General features: G+C 40.1%; 1 protein-coding gene across 2 annotated transcripts in view; it reads right to left on the reverse strand.

The window, feature by feature from the left end:
- The window catches only part of LOC101842721 (SAP domain containing ribonucleoprotein), a 51,376-nt gene that overhangs the window by 16,565 nt on the left and 17,541 nt on the right, over nucleotides 1–17,270 (reverse strand). For both annotated transcript variants that reach the window (XM_005079693.4, XM_013120319.3), the window contains 5 exons: nucleotides 13,056–13,107; nucleotides 11,432–11,505; nucleotides 10,960–10,988; nucleotides 5,875–5,900; nucleotides 3,791–3,859 (listed from right to left, as the gene is read on the reverse strand). In XM_005079693.4, the coding sequence (XP_005079750.1) occupies nucleotides 3,791–3,859; nucleotides 5,875–5,900; nucleotides 10,960–10,988; nucleotides 11,432–11,505; nucleotides 13,056–13,107 (250 nt within the window). The remainder of the gene's footprint in view (nucleotides 1–3,790; nucleotides 3,860–5,874; nucleotides 5,901–10,959; nucleotides 10,989–11,431; nucleotides 11,506–13,055; nucleotides 13,108–17,270) is intronic.

Below are 17,270 nucleotides of genomic sequence, written 5' to 3' on the forward strand. Positions count from 1 at the left end.
CCCCTGATAATGAGACTGATTATTACCTTATATGCCATCCTAGAACCCTCATCCAGTGGCTAACGGAAGCAGAGGCAGACACCCACAGCTAAAAACCAAACTGAACTCCTGGAATCCAGTTGCAAAGAGGAGTGATGAGCAAAGGAATCAAGACCAGGCTGGCGAAACCCACAGAAGCAGCTGACCTAAACAAGGGGGAATGCATGGACCCCAGACTGGTGACTGAGGGGCCAGCATGGGACTGATTCAGACACCACTCCCCCCAAACCTGGGTGTCAGAGAAGAGGCCTCGGCAATCTATGGGACCTTAGAGAGTAGAACAGTATTTATTCCTGGCATACAAATGGACTCTGGGAGTCCATTCCACATAGAGGGAAGCTCTCTCAGCCTGGACACATGGGGGAGGGCCTAGGCCCTGCCCAGGATTATATGACAGACTCTGAAAATCCCTCATGGAAGGTCTTACCTTCTCTGGGGAGCAGAAGAGAGATGGAGTGGGATGGGGGTTTGGGAGGAATGGGGGGCCAGGGGAGGAAGGGAGGGAAAGGGAACTGAGAGTAACATGTGTAAAAAGTTAAATAAAAAAAAAGAAAGAAAGAAATGGGTTCATTTAATTTTGAGAACTAGTCAGTAATATACCTGAGCTGTTGGCCAGACAATTATAATTAAGCCTTAGATGGCTATTTGGGAACTGTCAGGAGGGATGAGAAACCTCCATTTACAGAGACAGTAGGCTTTTGTTTTATTTTTTACCTTAAATAGGTGAAAGAAGATTAGGAAAAACAGAGGGCTCCACACCGCTTCTCTGATTTTTGAGAGTATGTAGCCCAGGCTGGTGTTGAACATGAGCTCCTGGTCCTCCTGCCTCCTATCTTAAAAGTGCTGGGGTCAAAGGATGAGACAACACACACTAGTAGAATTGACTCTTCAGTATCTCAACATATTTCAGAGACAATCTTCTCAACATTAACAGTCTATTACATTTCTCATTATATACATATGTATATACATACAGAAATACACACACATATACACAAATCAGTGAAAATACCCAGGGACATCTAGGGCTAGCGTAGAGTTATACAGTTCTGTTGTAGAATGCTTGACAAGCATGTACAAGCCCCACTACCATCCACCAAGAAGAATAAAACAATCTAGACAAACTTGGTAGGATAGCTAACCATATGAAAAGCTCCAAGTGTGAGAAAACCTGATAATATTCCAGAAGAGGCAAAGAAAGATAAAATAGAATTAATAGGGCTACTTTCATTAGGCAAAGAGAAAGAAGGAAAGCTGGGCATTGGTGCGCACGCCTTTAATCCCAGCACTCAGGCGGATCACTGTGAGTTCGAGGCCAGCCTGGTCTACAGAGCGAGTTCCAGGACAGCCTCCAAAACAATACAGAGAAACTGTGTCGGAAAAAAAAAAAAAAAAAAAAAGAGAAAGAGCGAAAGAGGGGAGACAGCTTAAAGAATGGGAGTAAGGGTGGGAAGACAGAGTTCACTAAGTTTCTATGTAATACCTAACAGGTAAAACACATTTGTAGAGCTAAAAACTGAAATGAGCATTCATGTAAAAGTCAGCCAAAAATTGCAAACATTCTGTTTTCTCAGATTTTTAATGCGTCTAAGCTCTACATCCACATGAAAAGATGAGGAGATTGTGGTTAAAGGGGGGGGGTCATAAATAATTTTTCTTCTTGGCTCATCTGCTTTTACAATCTTCCCCCTTTCTTTACTCATGGATTGCTGCCAGCACCAAGTCTGCAGGTATTTCAGTAAGGCAGGCAAGCCCTTAGTAACTACAAACCCACACTGTCACATACCTACCTGAGTGAAATCTGTGTATGAGGAACCATGACATTTAAATAGAAATAGAATAGAGCTCTCTTTGAGCTCAAGGCCAGCCTAGTCTCCATAGGAAGTTCTAGACAATGGCTACATCAGGCTTGATAGCACAAACCTTTAATCTTAGCATTTGGGAGTAAAAGGCGGGGGATCTCTCTGAGATTGAGGCCGTCTCAGGATATCGAGGACTACACAGAGACCCCTGTCTCAAAAACAAAAAAAACAAGAACAAAACATTGGTTGCTCTTGCAAATGGTACTCAATTTCTGACACCCACATGGCAGCTTACAACCATCTGTAACTCCAGCTCAAGGGAATCCAATCCCTGTATTCTGTCCTGAGGCACCAAGCACACAGACATATTTGCCAGCAAAATGAAGAAAATATTTTTTTAAAAATCATAATTCTAGTGGTCTAAATATGTGGTTTGACAGATACTTCTATAAAACTGGACATAGAGGTGTATGCCTGTAATTCCAGCTACTTGAGACATTAAGAGAATTTTGAGTTCAATTTCAACTACAGAGTGAGACGCACGCACGCAAGCTAAAAAGATAGCTCATTGCACGGGCTGGAGAGATGGTTCAATGGCTAAGCACTGGTTAGTCTTCCAGAGGACCCAGGTTTGATTCCCAGCACCCACATGATGGCTCACAACTATCTGTAACTCCTGTTACAGGAACTCTGATACCCTCTTCTGAACCTCAAAGGGCAGTAGGCACAAAAGTGGTATGTGTGTGTGTGTGTGTGTGTGTGAACAGTTAAAACACCCATACACATAAAATTAAAATAAGCCAAGACGACAGATGGCCTGAATTTAAATCCTAGAGCCCAGATGGCGGGAAAGGGATAACCGAATCTCACAAATTGTCCTCTGACCTCCACACATGTGCCATGGCACTTATGTACCTATATACATTTGTGTACATATATAAACACAAACATAAACAAGAAAAAATATGCATACAAAAACTCCAAAAGGATGGAGAGATGCTTCAGTGATAAAGAGCATTTGCTATGCAAACATGAATACCAGAGTTCAGATCCTAGCAACTAGGAATGATCAAGTCAGATAAACCAGGAGTGATCTCACTTGCACCTGCAATCCCAGCACTCTGGGGCATGTAGACAAGATCACTGAGCCTTCCTGACTGCCAACAAAGCAGAAAAATGAGCTCTAGCTTCAGGAGAATCCTCTTGAGCTGGGAGCGCAGATTGAGCTAGCTGACATGGATGCAAGGGTAACATCTGAGCTACGTTTCCAGCCCCAAAAGTTGTTGTTTCCTAAGTGATTTTTTTCCTGCTTTGAGCCTGCCTGCTACCATTTAAACTAAGAAATGTGCCTCCAGTCTCACAAAACTAAAATTAGCGACTACAGTAAGGAAAAAGGAGAATGTTTATCATTTTTTCCAACATTCCTAACAAAATTCAAAGACAAGTATGCCTTGGAAAAGTGGTCACCCCAGAATGGTATTAACAAAGTTATCTTGCTTAAAAAACTAAACAATATCAGTTAGCAGAAGAGCAGGAAAAAATGAAAGATCTTATTTTTGTTCTATACGAACTCCAATTTTTACTCTAGGTACCTGTTTTCTCTTTAATTCCCATTACACCTGTATCAGAATAGTTAAAGCACACTTTAACATTACTGTTTTAAAGATGGGCTACTACTTCAGAGACCGACCTGCCTCCCTATATTCAACAATGTACCAAAGAGAAACCAGCTGTGTTTTAATCTGGGTATAAGCTATGAAAACAATCCAGAGGACAAATTTATTCTATTAACAATTCATATGATATAATCAAGTGAGGCAATGGTATTCAAATGTTCTTATAAAAATGAAGTGCTAAAAAAGTCAACTTTACAAAATGACTTCACGAAAGTCATTTCCAATCTGTATAGGCTTCCCAGGCTGTTGTAATATTCTAAAAACATACATTACCTTTCTAGAAATAGAAGAGACATTCAAACCAAATCTCTGTGCTCTTTCCTTTAGTTTATCCAGGTTAACCTACAAAAATAGAGATACATTAAAAAAATAAGAATAAGATAAAGAAAAGGCAGAAATTATGGTCTAAAACTGAGTTCAAAAAAGCCTACTGACATCAAACATACCCTATGCGACAAACTCAGGAACTAAGTGACACCTACTCATCCCAATGATAATAAAAAGTCTCTTCTGAAATGTGGTGACGATGAAGGATTGAGCTCTAACTCCTTTACTCATCAATGGTGGAAAGGCCAAACTACCATATATACAAACCATTACCTCTAAAAATAAATGCATCATTCACAGTTCCAATTCATGAATTCCTACCACACAATCTCTAAAAGTAATTTGCTTGTTTGACTGGTTTCTAGTTTTCTAAGAAAGGCCCACTATGAAGTCCAAGATAGCCTTGAACTCACTATATAACCCAGCATGGCCTCAAACTTACAGCAATCCTCCTGCCTCAGCCTCCTGAATGCTGAGATTCCAAGCGTATACTGTCACACTAAACTCTGTTAAGTGATTCCTAATTGTATCTTCAACAAAGACAATTTTAGAAGACAAATGATACTGCTCAACTCAATTCTTTTTTTCTTGGAAGCCTTGGTATGATCATTTAGAACATGTTAACTAATAATAACAGTAACAAAAATTTCAATTTTAGTTACAACACTAACTATAGCAGGATTTCATAGTTGAATATATTCTATCACAACACATTTCTATTTTTAAAACATGCTAAGTAGTCACAATGGTCCTGAAAATACTACTCTAGTTCTACATTTTTACTCTCATTCATCTTTTTTGTTTTTAATGACATCAGACCTTGTAGCCTTGGCTTGCTTGGAATTTACTAAGTGGACCACTGACTCCTGCATAAGGATCCTCCGCCTCCCAGGCACTGGTTTTTAAGAGACAAAAGGCTGAGGATGTAGTTCAGCTGGTAAGGTGCCTCCTTAGCATGCACCCTGGGGCATGCCTGCCATCCCCCCATTCTTGAGGTAGAGGAGAGATACCCGAAGTTCAAGGCCATCCTCAGATGAAAGCAAGACTGATGCTAGTCTAGGAATCATGAGACCCGGTTTCAAACAATTAACTGACTTTTTAAAAAAAGAACAGTATATGGATAGAATTTAAGTTGTTTCCACAGACTCTTCATAGTTATTAAGAATCAGGCACTAGGGGTGGGGGTGGGGGGCGGCGTTAGAGAGATGGCTCAGCAGTTAAGAGCACTTCCAGAGGTCCTGAGTTCAATTCCCAGAAACCACATGGTGGCTCACAGCCATCTATAGTGGGATCTACTGCCCTCTTCTGGTCTGCAGGCGTACATGCAGATAGACCACTCACATACATAAAATAATAAATTCTAAAAAAAAAAAAAAAGAATCAGACGCTGGTGCTGGTGAAGTAGCTCAGCAGGTGAAGGTGTTTGCTCCACAAGCCTGGCGGGTTATCCTCAGAACCTGAGTCCAGATGAAGAACCAACTCCACAAGGCTGTCCTCTGATCACCACACACGCACTGGGGCAACCCCTCTCCAAAAACAAATCATTAAAAAAGTGTTTGGTTTGGTTTAGTTTTAAACCAGGCATGGTGGTGCACACCTTTAATCCCAGTACTTGGGAGGCAGAAGCAAGTAGATTTTCGAGTTCAAGGTCAGCCTGGTCTATAGAGTGAGTCCCAGAACAGCCAGGACTACACAGAGAAACCCTATCTCAAAAAAAATAAATAAATAAATAATGGAAATTTAGGCACTACCAAAATCTGTAAGGCCTAAAACTTGAGGGTTATCTTTTAGCTAATAAAACTCTACTTACTCTTTCAAAATGATGGCTGGTAGGAAAGAAGGTTATCTATAGTAACTTGAAGACGTGGCAATTTTTCTATGTTCCCCAGTCTTCAAACACTTAAAAATCAAGGTACACTATACTGAAAACAGTTACCAAGCTCATGACCTCGAGTCTCCTATAGACAAAGTCTATCTTTAGAACTACACAGAATTAAGATCGGCTTGCAAGAGAAAAAAAGATTTCATACCATAGGCTTGGTATCAGATGGCAGACCTAAGGGGAGAAAAATGTTTAATTACTTAATATTGTTAAAACTCATAAAATTAAATCTTCAAATCAAATTAAGAGCATAAACATGACACACAAGATAAAAACCTTAAAGACATACATGAGACTGTCTCAAAAATCAAATTAATTAAAAATAGAATTCCTACAACAGAATTGATAAGTTACCTCCGTAGATTCTTTTGTGGTTATTTGACATGGGCTGGGCTGGAGAGATGGCTCAGCCATTAAAGGCTAGGCTCACAACCAAAAATATAAGAATTTGACATTGGTGCTGGTGACTCAGCAGGTAAAGGTTTATCCCCAGAGTCCAAGTAAAGGAGAAAAAAAGAGAACCAACTCCATCTAAGTTATCTTCTAGACATGGGTTCAAGAAACTGAAAAACATACATCCACCTATACAAAAACTTAAAAACAAATATTCACAGCATCATTAACTGTATCAGACAAATAGTGAAAGCAATAAACAATTATCAGTTAATAACTGGTTAAATAAAACAGACCATATCCACATAATGGAATGTATAATAAGCAACAAAAGGGATAAAATATTCTTTAATACCCATCTTGGGAACATGTTAGGCTGAGAATGATGCTCAGTGGCAAAGTACTATTTATACACAAACAGGTAAGACGCACATGCCCTGTGGAGGTGGCACAGCCTTTATCCCAGCATTTGGGAAGCAGAAGCAGGTGGACCTCTGAGTTGGATGCCAGCCTCGTCTACAGAGACAGTTCCAAGACAGACAAGGATACACAGAGAAACCCTTGTCTTAAAACAAAACAAAAAACAAAAACAAAAAAACCTAAACATCAAAAATGGGCATACAGAAGGGGACTAGTAGGGCAGATCTGTAATTCGGGAGGCTAAAGGAAAAAGATGGTAATTAACACTGGGGTAGAAGAGGGAATGAAGAATCACTGATAATAGGTACAAGATTTCTTTTGTGGGTAGTAAAAATCAGACTCACTGGAATGTTCAAAGACCTCTGAATAAAAACCCCAATGAGTTACAAATTGTATGTATGTATGTATGGTGGTTAAACGGCAAGAAGTGCCACACAAAAACGTGGACATTTGAACACCTGGTCCCCTAGCTAGTAGTGGTGTTTAAGGAGGTTCAGGAAAGTGTGGCCTTCCTGGAGTGGGCTTTGAGGAAAAAAAAGCCTAGCCTAATTCTAGTTCACTTTCTATGCTCTGTGCCTATGTTTCAAGATATGAGCTCTCTGCTCCACCATGATGGACTCCTATACTCCTGGATTCATCAGCCAAAATAAATTCTGTCTTCCTCAACTTGCCTCTCATCATGATGTTTTACCATAACAGAAAAGTAACAATACAGTATTTATATAGCAGAGGATGACCTCAAACCCCAAACCCTCCATCATCCACTTTTCCACCCTCAAGAACTTGAATTACAGGTAGGTACCACTATACCCAAGGATAATTATCTGTTCCAAACAGCAACTGGGCCCCTGAAACCCTAGCACAACTGATTTCATAATGGAAGCACATTCAGGCTGTAAAACTCAGCACATAGACCACATCATATGCCAAAATTAAAACAAAGGCCTAACCCATCAAATTCCATAGTTCTAAGAAAGTCTCTAATGTACTAACCATGCTTTTTGGCTTCTGTAGCTCTACTCCTGGCTAACTGTTCTTGTTAACTGAAGTATTACCAACCAAGGACATTGTTTCTGTGCATAAAAGCTCACCCTGGTAAAGGCTTGGACACTGGGATCCCAAACACCAAGTTACCAGCCAGATAATAAGGACTTTCTTTTTTCCTTTAAAAAAAACTTTTTATTTTTAATTTTATGTGCATTGGTGTTTTGCTTGTCTGTGTGAGGGTGTCGGGTCCCTTAAAACTAGCATTACAGACAGTTGTGAGCTGTCATGTGGGTGCTGGGATTTGAACCCAGGTCCTCTAGAAGACCAGTCAGTGCTCTTAATCGCTAAGCCATCTCTCCAGCCCAATAAAGACTTTCTATTGGCTTAAACCTATATCTGAGCAGTCTTCTCTGGGAGCTATCCCACAACAAAATTTTTCAAACTTTTAACTAACCTTTATCTCATAAGAGGTTCCCTAACTCCCCACTATAGACATTTACATGGTAACTATTGAATGTCTTATGCTCTGGTTCAAAATAGTATTTCTTTTTACATTTCCTAAATTCTTCTAAGTCTTCTAAGACTTATTCTGTAGTTTGTTTTTTGAGACAGGGTTTCTCTGTAGCTTTGGAGCCTGTCCTGGAACTTGCTCTGTAGACCAGGCTGGCCTCAAATTTACAGAGACCCACCTGTCTCTGCCTCCCTAGTGCTGGTGTTAAAGGTGTGCACCACCATCACCCAGCTTATTCCATAGTTCTAATATGTCAGAATGTATAAATAATACTTATATATTGCTTTAGTGATTCCTTTACAGACTATTAATTTTAGCTTTCTTGGGGGTATGGGAAAGAATTGTTTTTTTGTTTTATTTTGTTCTTTTTTTTTTTTTTGCTTTTTGTTTTTGTGGTATATTGAGACAGGGTCTCTCTACACAGCCCTGACTATCCTGGAACTCAGAAAGATCCATCTGCCTCTGTCTCCCAATGCTGGCTCAAAGGCTTGTGCCACCATGACTGGTCTTGAGAGTCTCTCTGTAAATCAGGTTGGTCTTGAATCTGTGGCGATTCTTCTGCTTCAGCCTCCCAAGTGCTGGGATTACAGCACTTGGGCCTCATCATCTAGCTTAATTTTTGCTTTCATTTTTCTTCATAAAGCATCATCATTTAAGTCAACTCTATACTACCCATACCAATTCTACTGCATTTCTTTTGTTATAACCAATAGTCACAATATATGTCATTTCTAAAATATTAGTGACGGCAGCAAGCATTTTTCTTATTCTTTTTTAGAGTGCTGGGAACAATTGCATGGTTATGCTCCTAGCCTTGGTGTTTTTGCAAGTACAGCAACACAACTCTTTGGGACATATTTTCTTTCTTTTTTTTTTTAAAGAATTATTTATTTATTATGTATACAGTGTTCTGTCTGCGTGAATGCCTACAAACCACAAGAGGGTAACAGATCTCATTACAGACGGCTGTGAGCCACCATGTGGTTGCTGGGAATTGAACTCAGGACCTCTGGAAGAGCAGAGCAGGCAGTGCTCTTAACCTCTGAGCCATCTCTCCAGCCCGGTACATATTTTCTTAACACATTAAATTACTGAAAGGTCACAAGATAACAGGATTGGATTGTGGCTACATTAAATCCTTGAGAACAGGTGCTCTATTCTTCTCTAAGACACAACTTAGAAACCATGTGAGGTGATGTATGCCTTGAATCCCAGCACTCAGGAGGCAGAATCTCTGAGTTCAAGGCCAGCTTGGTCTATAGAGAGTTCCAGGTCAGTCAGAGAGACCCTATCTCAAAAAAAAAAAAAAAAACTCGTATTTATTGTATGGATTTTTTTTAAAGGCAAAGTCATTCAAACTTCCAGTAACAGAACCTGGTGAATACAAACAATTCAGTATATATTCTTCTGATCTTTTCTTCATACCCACATACTTCCTCTCTTATGAATAAAACAGTAACATATCTGGTGATATGATTATAGAACTTGCCTTTTCACTTATCTTTCTAACTGATAAATATTTTATACCTCTTTGAGGCGGGTAAGTTTTAAGGATCAAACCCAGGGCCTTTAATATGCTAAGCATGCATTCTTCTTCTAGGCTATATTCCCAGCATCTAGAATTTTTGATAAGAGTCCCATGCAATATAAATTGGCCTCAAACACCCTATGTAGCTAAAGATGACATGAACTTGATCCTCATGCTTCCACTATCCAAATGCCAGTATTTCAGGTATGCACTATAATGCCTGGTTTATAAAATACGAGGTCTCAAAACCAGAACCTCTTGCATGCTACCTAATAAACTGAGATACATACCCAGTCACTAGGCCCTTCTTTTTTTTTTTTTTTTTAAGATAGCCCTACCCACCCCCAGTTTTTTTCCAGATGGGATGGGGTTTCTCTCTGTGTAGATCCAGCTGTCCTAGAACTCACTCTGTAGATCAGGCTGGCCTCAAACTCAGATATCCAGCTACCTCTTCCTCCCAAGCGCTGGGATTAAAGGTGAGTGCCACCACACCCAGCTTAAGACAGTTTGTTGTTGTTGTTTTGTTTGCTTGTTTTTACTACCTAGCTAAGGCTGGATTTAAACCAACAATTCTCTTGCCTTAGTCCCAGTGCTAGGATTGCAGGAATACATTGCTCTACCCTAAGTTAAAATAATATATTTTGAATATATGGGAGGCCAGAAAACAATCTCAGGCATGGTTCCTCAGGCCCTGTCCACTTTGTTTTGTTTTATTGAGACAGGGTCGGACTCTCATTGCCCTAAGGTTCACCAATTAGGCAGGTTGGCTGGCCAGAAGGTCCCTAGGACTGTAAGTACACATCACCATATTCTGCTGTTTTTTAAATCTGCGTTCTGGGGCTCAAACTCTCCTCAAGCACTTTACTCATTCACTGAGACACCTCCTCTGCCCTTAAAATATCACTTTAATAGTCTATACAGTCTACTATTCTATAGTATACACTGAATTAATCCTATATTAGAAAATTTTTCCAATTATTAATCAATGTATATAATAACATAAGCCTCGTGGCTAAGTCTATCAAAGACTACTTCTTTGTTAAGCTCTTAAAAGTAAAATTGTGAAGTTAAATATAGTCTCCGTCACTTTAGCACTTAATGTTAGCTCAGAGCCTGAAAAAGTACACAATAATGTTATGCTAGAAAGACATGGAAATAAGTCAACAAGGTACCAGAAATTTCTTAGATGTCCTAGGAAAGGAAAACAAGTGGTGAGATCTCCTTTCTCATAATTTCAGAACCTTCTCTTAATTGTCCCTGAGGTCTTAAGAGGTGTAAAAGCTATGACTCTTAAGGGATTCTAGAACTAACAAACTTACTTTATTTGGAGGAATGGAATCTATGCCAGAAAAGAGAGAAAGTAAACTTTCTCAGAAGAACCTCAGCATTCTCACCTTTTGTTGGAACAGAAGAAATCCCAAACCTGTAGGAAGAAAAGACAAGCTGAATTTTAGGAAGCTGTTCACACTCTTAGTTGTCTGTGTCCGTGTCAAGGGTACATGACACTTCTTCCTTGTGATCTCAAACTTTGCAATCATTAGCTAATTCTAACAACCCCATGAAAGAGGTTCAGTTGACTTTCCTTCTCACCAGAGTCCAAGAGTACACTAAAAGAAGTTCTTAGACTCAGGAGCAGCTGTCAGTCCCTGACTCTCACCTATTATAAACCCTGACCATGATGACAAAACCCAATACACAGCTAACATAATCAAATCAGCAGAAATGTTCTGACCCAAACTGTGTTCATTAATTTTAATGAGAACACTGCTTCGCTTAAAATCAACAATTATGTCTAGAAACAAAGATCTGACTTCCTACACCTTTATAACGTCTCCACCTTGTGTCCAAAAGGCTAGAAACACTCACCTAGCTGCCCGCGCAGCCTTCTTACTCTCCAAGCTTACAGGTACATTGAATCGTTCAGCCCTCTTCTGCATTCTCTAAGCGATGATGAATAAAAATGAGAGAAAACTGTAATTTCTTGTTTTAAAAAAAGTTGGTCATTTCTTAAGGTCTAACTGAAAATACTGACACATTAGCAGTAACCATCCTTAAGCTTAACACAACAACTGTTTCCAGAAAGCGTGAGAGTATGCTTGGTTCCAGGACATGTAATTTAACAGTTAAAAAACACTACTTCACTGAATTCTAAAGTAATTTCACAAATTTCTACTTTGCACAGAGCAGTGGCAGTGCACACTTTTTAATCCCAGCACTCAGGAGGCAGAGGCAGGTGGATCTGAGTTCAAGGCCAGCCTGGACTTCAGAGTGAATTCCAGGACAGCCAGAGCTACAGAGAAACACTGTCTCAAAAAACCAAAGCAAACAAAACAAAGAAGCAAACAAACCCCTCTATTTTGAAAGTATAAAGCAGAACACAAGATCTCAAATGAAACCTGTTTTCATACATCTTGAAATAAGAATCCAAAGAAATTTCACTCTCACCAGCTACCAATTAACGATTTAAAAGGAACATCTGCTATTGTTACTATTCCAAGACATAATCCTCTCCAACTCTAATCCTATGCCAATAAAGTTACTATTAAGATCACAGTGGTATATGTAACAGATGACTGTTTTAAAGGCAACTCCTCACTATGCCAGCCAAAGTATTTTCCAGAGTAGGTAGAGAAAGAAACATTTACTTATTTTTAATTCTGTATACATGCATGGCTTGTATGCATCTATGCTACAACACATGGAGAAATCACTTTGCTCCCTTCTAACACGTGGTTCCAACCTGGGTTGTCAGGCTCTAGCCACAGGCACCTTTACCCACAGGGCTAATTTAATAGCCCTAAGTGAAACATTTTAAATGATGCAGATAGAAGGCAGGGTTAAAAACAGATGGCCAGGCACAGTGACACATTCCTAGAACCCCTAGGAGACTGAAGTAGAAAGATTATGTTTGGGGTCAGCCTAAGCTACACAGTAAGATGCTGTTTCAAAAAAACAAAAACAGGGACTCGATGGGTAAAAGTACATGTTGTGAAAGTCTTATAATCTGAGCTAGAAAGCCCCAGAACCCACATAAAAAGTCAAATATGCTAGTACACATCTGTAAACCAAACACTCCCATTGCAGGATGGCAGAGATCTGCTGGAAGCGCCTGGGCCAGTCAGCCTGAGGCACGCAACACAGCTGCAGAAGCAGGAGACCATGACAAGGACTGGGAACACACTTAGCTAGATGACTAAGGTTGATCTCTGGAACCCACATGCTAGAAGAGAACCAATCCCTCCAACTTGTCCTCTGACCTGTACACACACAAACACATACACACACCCCATTGATAAATAAAAAAAATTAAAATTTTAAAAATGTTTTTCAAAGAGAGATAGACAGGTTCCCTATCTCAACAAACTCTGGAAAATTGTCCTCGCCTCTACATGTGTACCATGGCATTCATGCATTCCCACCCCCCACTCCAATAAATAAATAAAAAAGAATGAGAGAGATGAGAGAGGGGATTGCTACTAAGAATGCTTACCTCAGTTTGAGGTATTCCAGATGTAATTTTTACCACCTTCTTTTCTGATGCCCTGGAAAAGACAGATTTTTTGTTTGTTTTTGTTTTTCCAGTAAGGGTTTCTCTGTGTAGCTCTGCCTCTGACTCCTGAGTGCTGGTATTAAAGGCACGCATCACCACTGCCCAGCTGAAGACAGATCTTTAAAAATCAGAAAACTGCTATTTTAAACCAAAACCTTAGAAATGTGCAAGAATTCACCTGAGTTGTGTCCTCTGCTCCATATGTGTCTACCACCCGTAATCTAAAGAAATATTAAGTCCACAAGAACCCTGGTTCCTTGAACTGTCATCTACTGAGAGGAAAAAATTAAAAGAAAACTAAGCTACTTTAAGGCTTAAGAAAGTAACCATCAAAGAAATCAGGCTAAACGTACTGGGTTAAAGGGACTAAATCATTCCATTTGCTTTTAAGAACTTCACAGTTACTTTTGAACTAAACACTCTTTCTCCAACCTTTAATTAAATAGATGCTCTCAACTTTCATCACAATATTTAGCCAGCGATGTACAAGCCCTGGTTTCCTTCTTTTGTAAGTGCCTATTGCTCCCGTGGGATTTTAGTCCTAGCTAAAACAGTCAAAGCAGAACAAATAAAAATGCCACAGGAAGTGGGAAGAAAAAAGGCCAAGGAGATGGGGTGTTGAATTAGGAAAACATGGTGAGTTACTGGTCAAAAGGTTTAAGAGAAAACAAAAGAAGGGGACCACAGGGGCAGGAGACAAAGTTCGGAAGTCCCCAGGATAAATGGAAGGGCATTAACTCTCTAGCAAACAACTCCCATAAAACCATGGGTCATAACCAGTCTCATTAAGGTCCCTTATTTAGAGACATGGGCAGCTTTTGTTCCAATATACCAAACACTTTTCCCATTTGATGCCCTGAAAGGTAGTAATGGTTTAATGACATTTTCAGAGGAAGCAATTCTGGAACAGGACCTGACTCTGTCCTCCATTCTTTTGTTGGAGGTCCTCAGACCAACAGGAAAGCAACGGATGCCCCCTGCTGACCATAACTAAGTCCTACAGTATTCAACTTTCTTGACTCTCAAAGAAAAAAAAAAAAAGCCCTTAAAACTAGAAATAGAACTGTATTTACACATAACTTCAGACCAAAGATGATGTAAAGAGATTTCCTTTTGGATATATAACGGATTCAAATCAGTCCAGGAATATTCAGGCTGTTAAAGAAATCTCACCAACACTCCATTTCTCATTGCTGCTGTCTGAGATGGGACTTTTCAAACTCCTAATCCCCTTGCCTCCACCTCTCTAGTGTAGAGATTACAGATTACACTACACACTCCCCTACTTCTCTTTTTAAGACAGGGCCTCATCTTGTAACCCTGGCTGGCCTGTGATTTTCTGTATAGACTTGGATGGTCTTGATCTGCCTGCCAGTGTTGAGATTAAAAGCATGGCCACAGGCAGACATGGTCACACACATGTTTAAATCCTGCGTTTAAGAGGCAGAAGCAAGAGGAAGAGGATCTCTATGAATTCAAGGTCAGATTGGTTTATATATCAAATTCCAGGGCAGCCAGGTCTATGGAGACCCTGTCAAAAAAACAAACAAACAAAAAAAAACAAAACAAAACAAAACAACAACAACAACAAAGGCACAGACCACTAGGCCCAACAAGACTGTTATTGTAATGAAATTAGACTTCTGGTAAAACATAAACTTCTGTGACCATTTCCTAATTAAGACAGAGAGGCCAAGTATGGTGGCACACACCTTTTAAATCCCAAGGAGCAGGAGACAGAGGAAGGCAAAGACAGTCTTCTCCATCAACTTTGGATAATGGCTTCCACCTTCTCATTTGGTTTGTTTTTTGTTGTTTTTGAGACAATATCTCCAGTACCAGAGGATGACATTGACCTCTCTCATGCTGGTATTATAAACACAGAACACTGCATCTAGTTTACGAATTGCTGGGGGTTGAACCAGGGCTCTGTACATACTAGGCAAACTCTCTATAACTCACCCACAATCTCAGGCTCCATGTTCACAATGAAAAACAATCATCACAGTAGACCTCAAAGCAGAAAGGGAACCCAAGAGCAAACTTCCTCATATTAAATACCAATTCCTTTGGACACAATAAACTCGGGCAATAAATATACATAACATCAAAGTACTCAAGGGAGATTTCCATTCTTCACTGGCTAATTTATCTAGTCACATACAAAAAATATTCCCCTAACGTCAGGGGTGTGAGTCACATAATTCACAGGATGAAAAATCAATCAATCAATCTCTCTCTCTCACACACACAGGTATATATGTATGTGTGTATATATACAAATACACACACACACACACACACACACACACACACATATATATATGGAATTTATTGGAATGACTTACAGGCTGCAGTTCAACTATCCAACAGTGACTAGCTATGAACAGAAAGTCCAAGAATCTAGTAGTTGTGCCGGGTGTTAGTGGTGCACGCCTTTAATCCCAGCACTCGGGAGGCAGAGGCAGGCGGATCTCTGTGAGTTCAAGGCTAGGCTGGACCGACAGCCTGCAAAATAATACAGAGAAACCCTGTCTCGTAAAAGCCAAAAAAAAAAAAAAAAAAAAAAAAAAAGAATCTAGTAGTTGCTCAGTCCCACGAGGCGGGATGTCTCCTCAGCTGGGCTTCTGTACATGCTGGAATCCAAAACAAGAAGGCTCCAATGCCAGAAAAGGAATGGATGTGCTGACAAGGTGAGGACATGTAGGCGAAGAACAAATGAATCCTTCCCTTTCAGCAGGAGGTGTGGCCTAGATTAAAGGTGTGTCTCCTCACCTCAACATCAGGATCAAAAGCCTATGACTTCCAATCTTAAGATCCAGATCACAGGTGTGCCCTCCATTTCTGAATTATAGCTCATTCCAGATATAGTCAAGTTGACAACCAAGAATAACTATCTGTTGGGGAAGTCTTATGTCAATAAAGCACTGTCTGGCCTATAGGGAATCTAGATGGGAGGGACTAGGAGTCCAGGAGAACTCTGGGAAGGAGAAACACAGGAGTTCGACATGTAACCGCCATGGGGTAGGAAGCCCGGAACTATTCTCCGGTAAGAGAAATACTTAGATTAACAATTATGGGGTAAATACTTAAGTCAGAGCTAGCCAGTAAGAAATGAGTAAGGCCAACAGCTTCATAATTAATATAGCCTTCTGTGTGTTTATTTGGGACTGATGCGGATCGAGAACCAGGCTGGTGGGAGGCATTCTCTCAAGGAAAAGGTTTCCCATAACAAAATGGTACCAGAAGTGGGGTTCACTCCTACACTATCACAATACACTCCTTGTCAACTTGACACAATCATATCTCCCTATATCATGATTAATTTCTAAATGAAAATACACAGGTCATAATAACACCTAAACATAATATATCTGTCCCATGTACAATTGCAAACACATTATAAATTTAGAACTGGTAGCAATGTTCCTTGAGGGAACATCCTTTTAGTATCTCAAACTTAAATATGATAACCACAAATATCTACGCAAATGCACTCTTAACAAAATACAACAGAACAGCCTTAGCTAGTATTTATAACTACCATCTACTACCCATTCTGAATTTCCTCCACCCTCTGCAAGCACCTCAGTAGGTCCTGACTCTTTTCCTGCAGGAGAGACCCACACCTTCATTCCTGGGGGGGGGGGGTCTGTGTCCTTTGTCATCCTGCGTGAATTAGACTGTTGTAGCTTCTCATGAACTTGAATCACAGGGTATGGTAGCACCAAAAGACGCCCTAAAGGATCTCCTACACTCCAGACATAATTCTTCTTACCTCCACTGTGGAGAGGCAATCCAATTTCCCCATGGTAATCTAGATCTATCCTTCTAACACTACTATTCCTCTCTTAGTCTGTTGGTTAAAGGGCATTAGAAGCCCAAAGTGACCAGGAATGAACTTCCAGTTCAATTGAATGCTTGCTGTGGCTCCTGACAGGAGCACTCCTACCTCTGGAACCAAGACTTCTAGACCAGCAGAATTTAAGGTTGTGGGAACAGAAAGCAAAAACATTCCTAGTGGGTCAATAGGGGTGGTAGGGAGTAGAACTTACTCCCTTTTCCACCCCTTGATTCCTGGACCCATGGATCCTGACTACAGGAGAAACAGTATCATATATTGGACATTGATTCAAAGCACATACTGCCTTCTGG

This window comes from Mesocricetus auratus, unplaced genomic scaffold (assembly GCF_017639785.1).
Source record: "Mesocricetus auratus isolate SY011 unplaced genomic scaffold, BCM_Maur_2.0 Super-Scaffold_100011, whole genome shotgun sequence".
Classification (NCBI taxonomy): domain Eukaryota; kingdom Metazoa; phylum Chordata; class Mammalia; order Rodentia; family Cricetidae; genus Mesocricetus; species Mesocricetus auratus.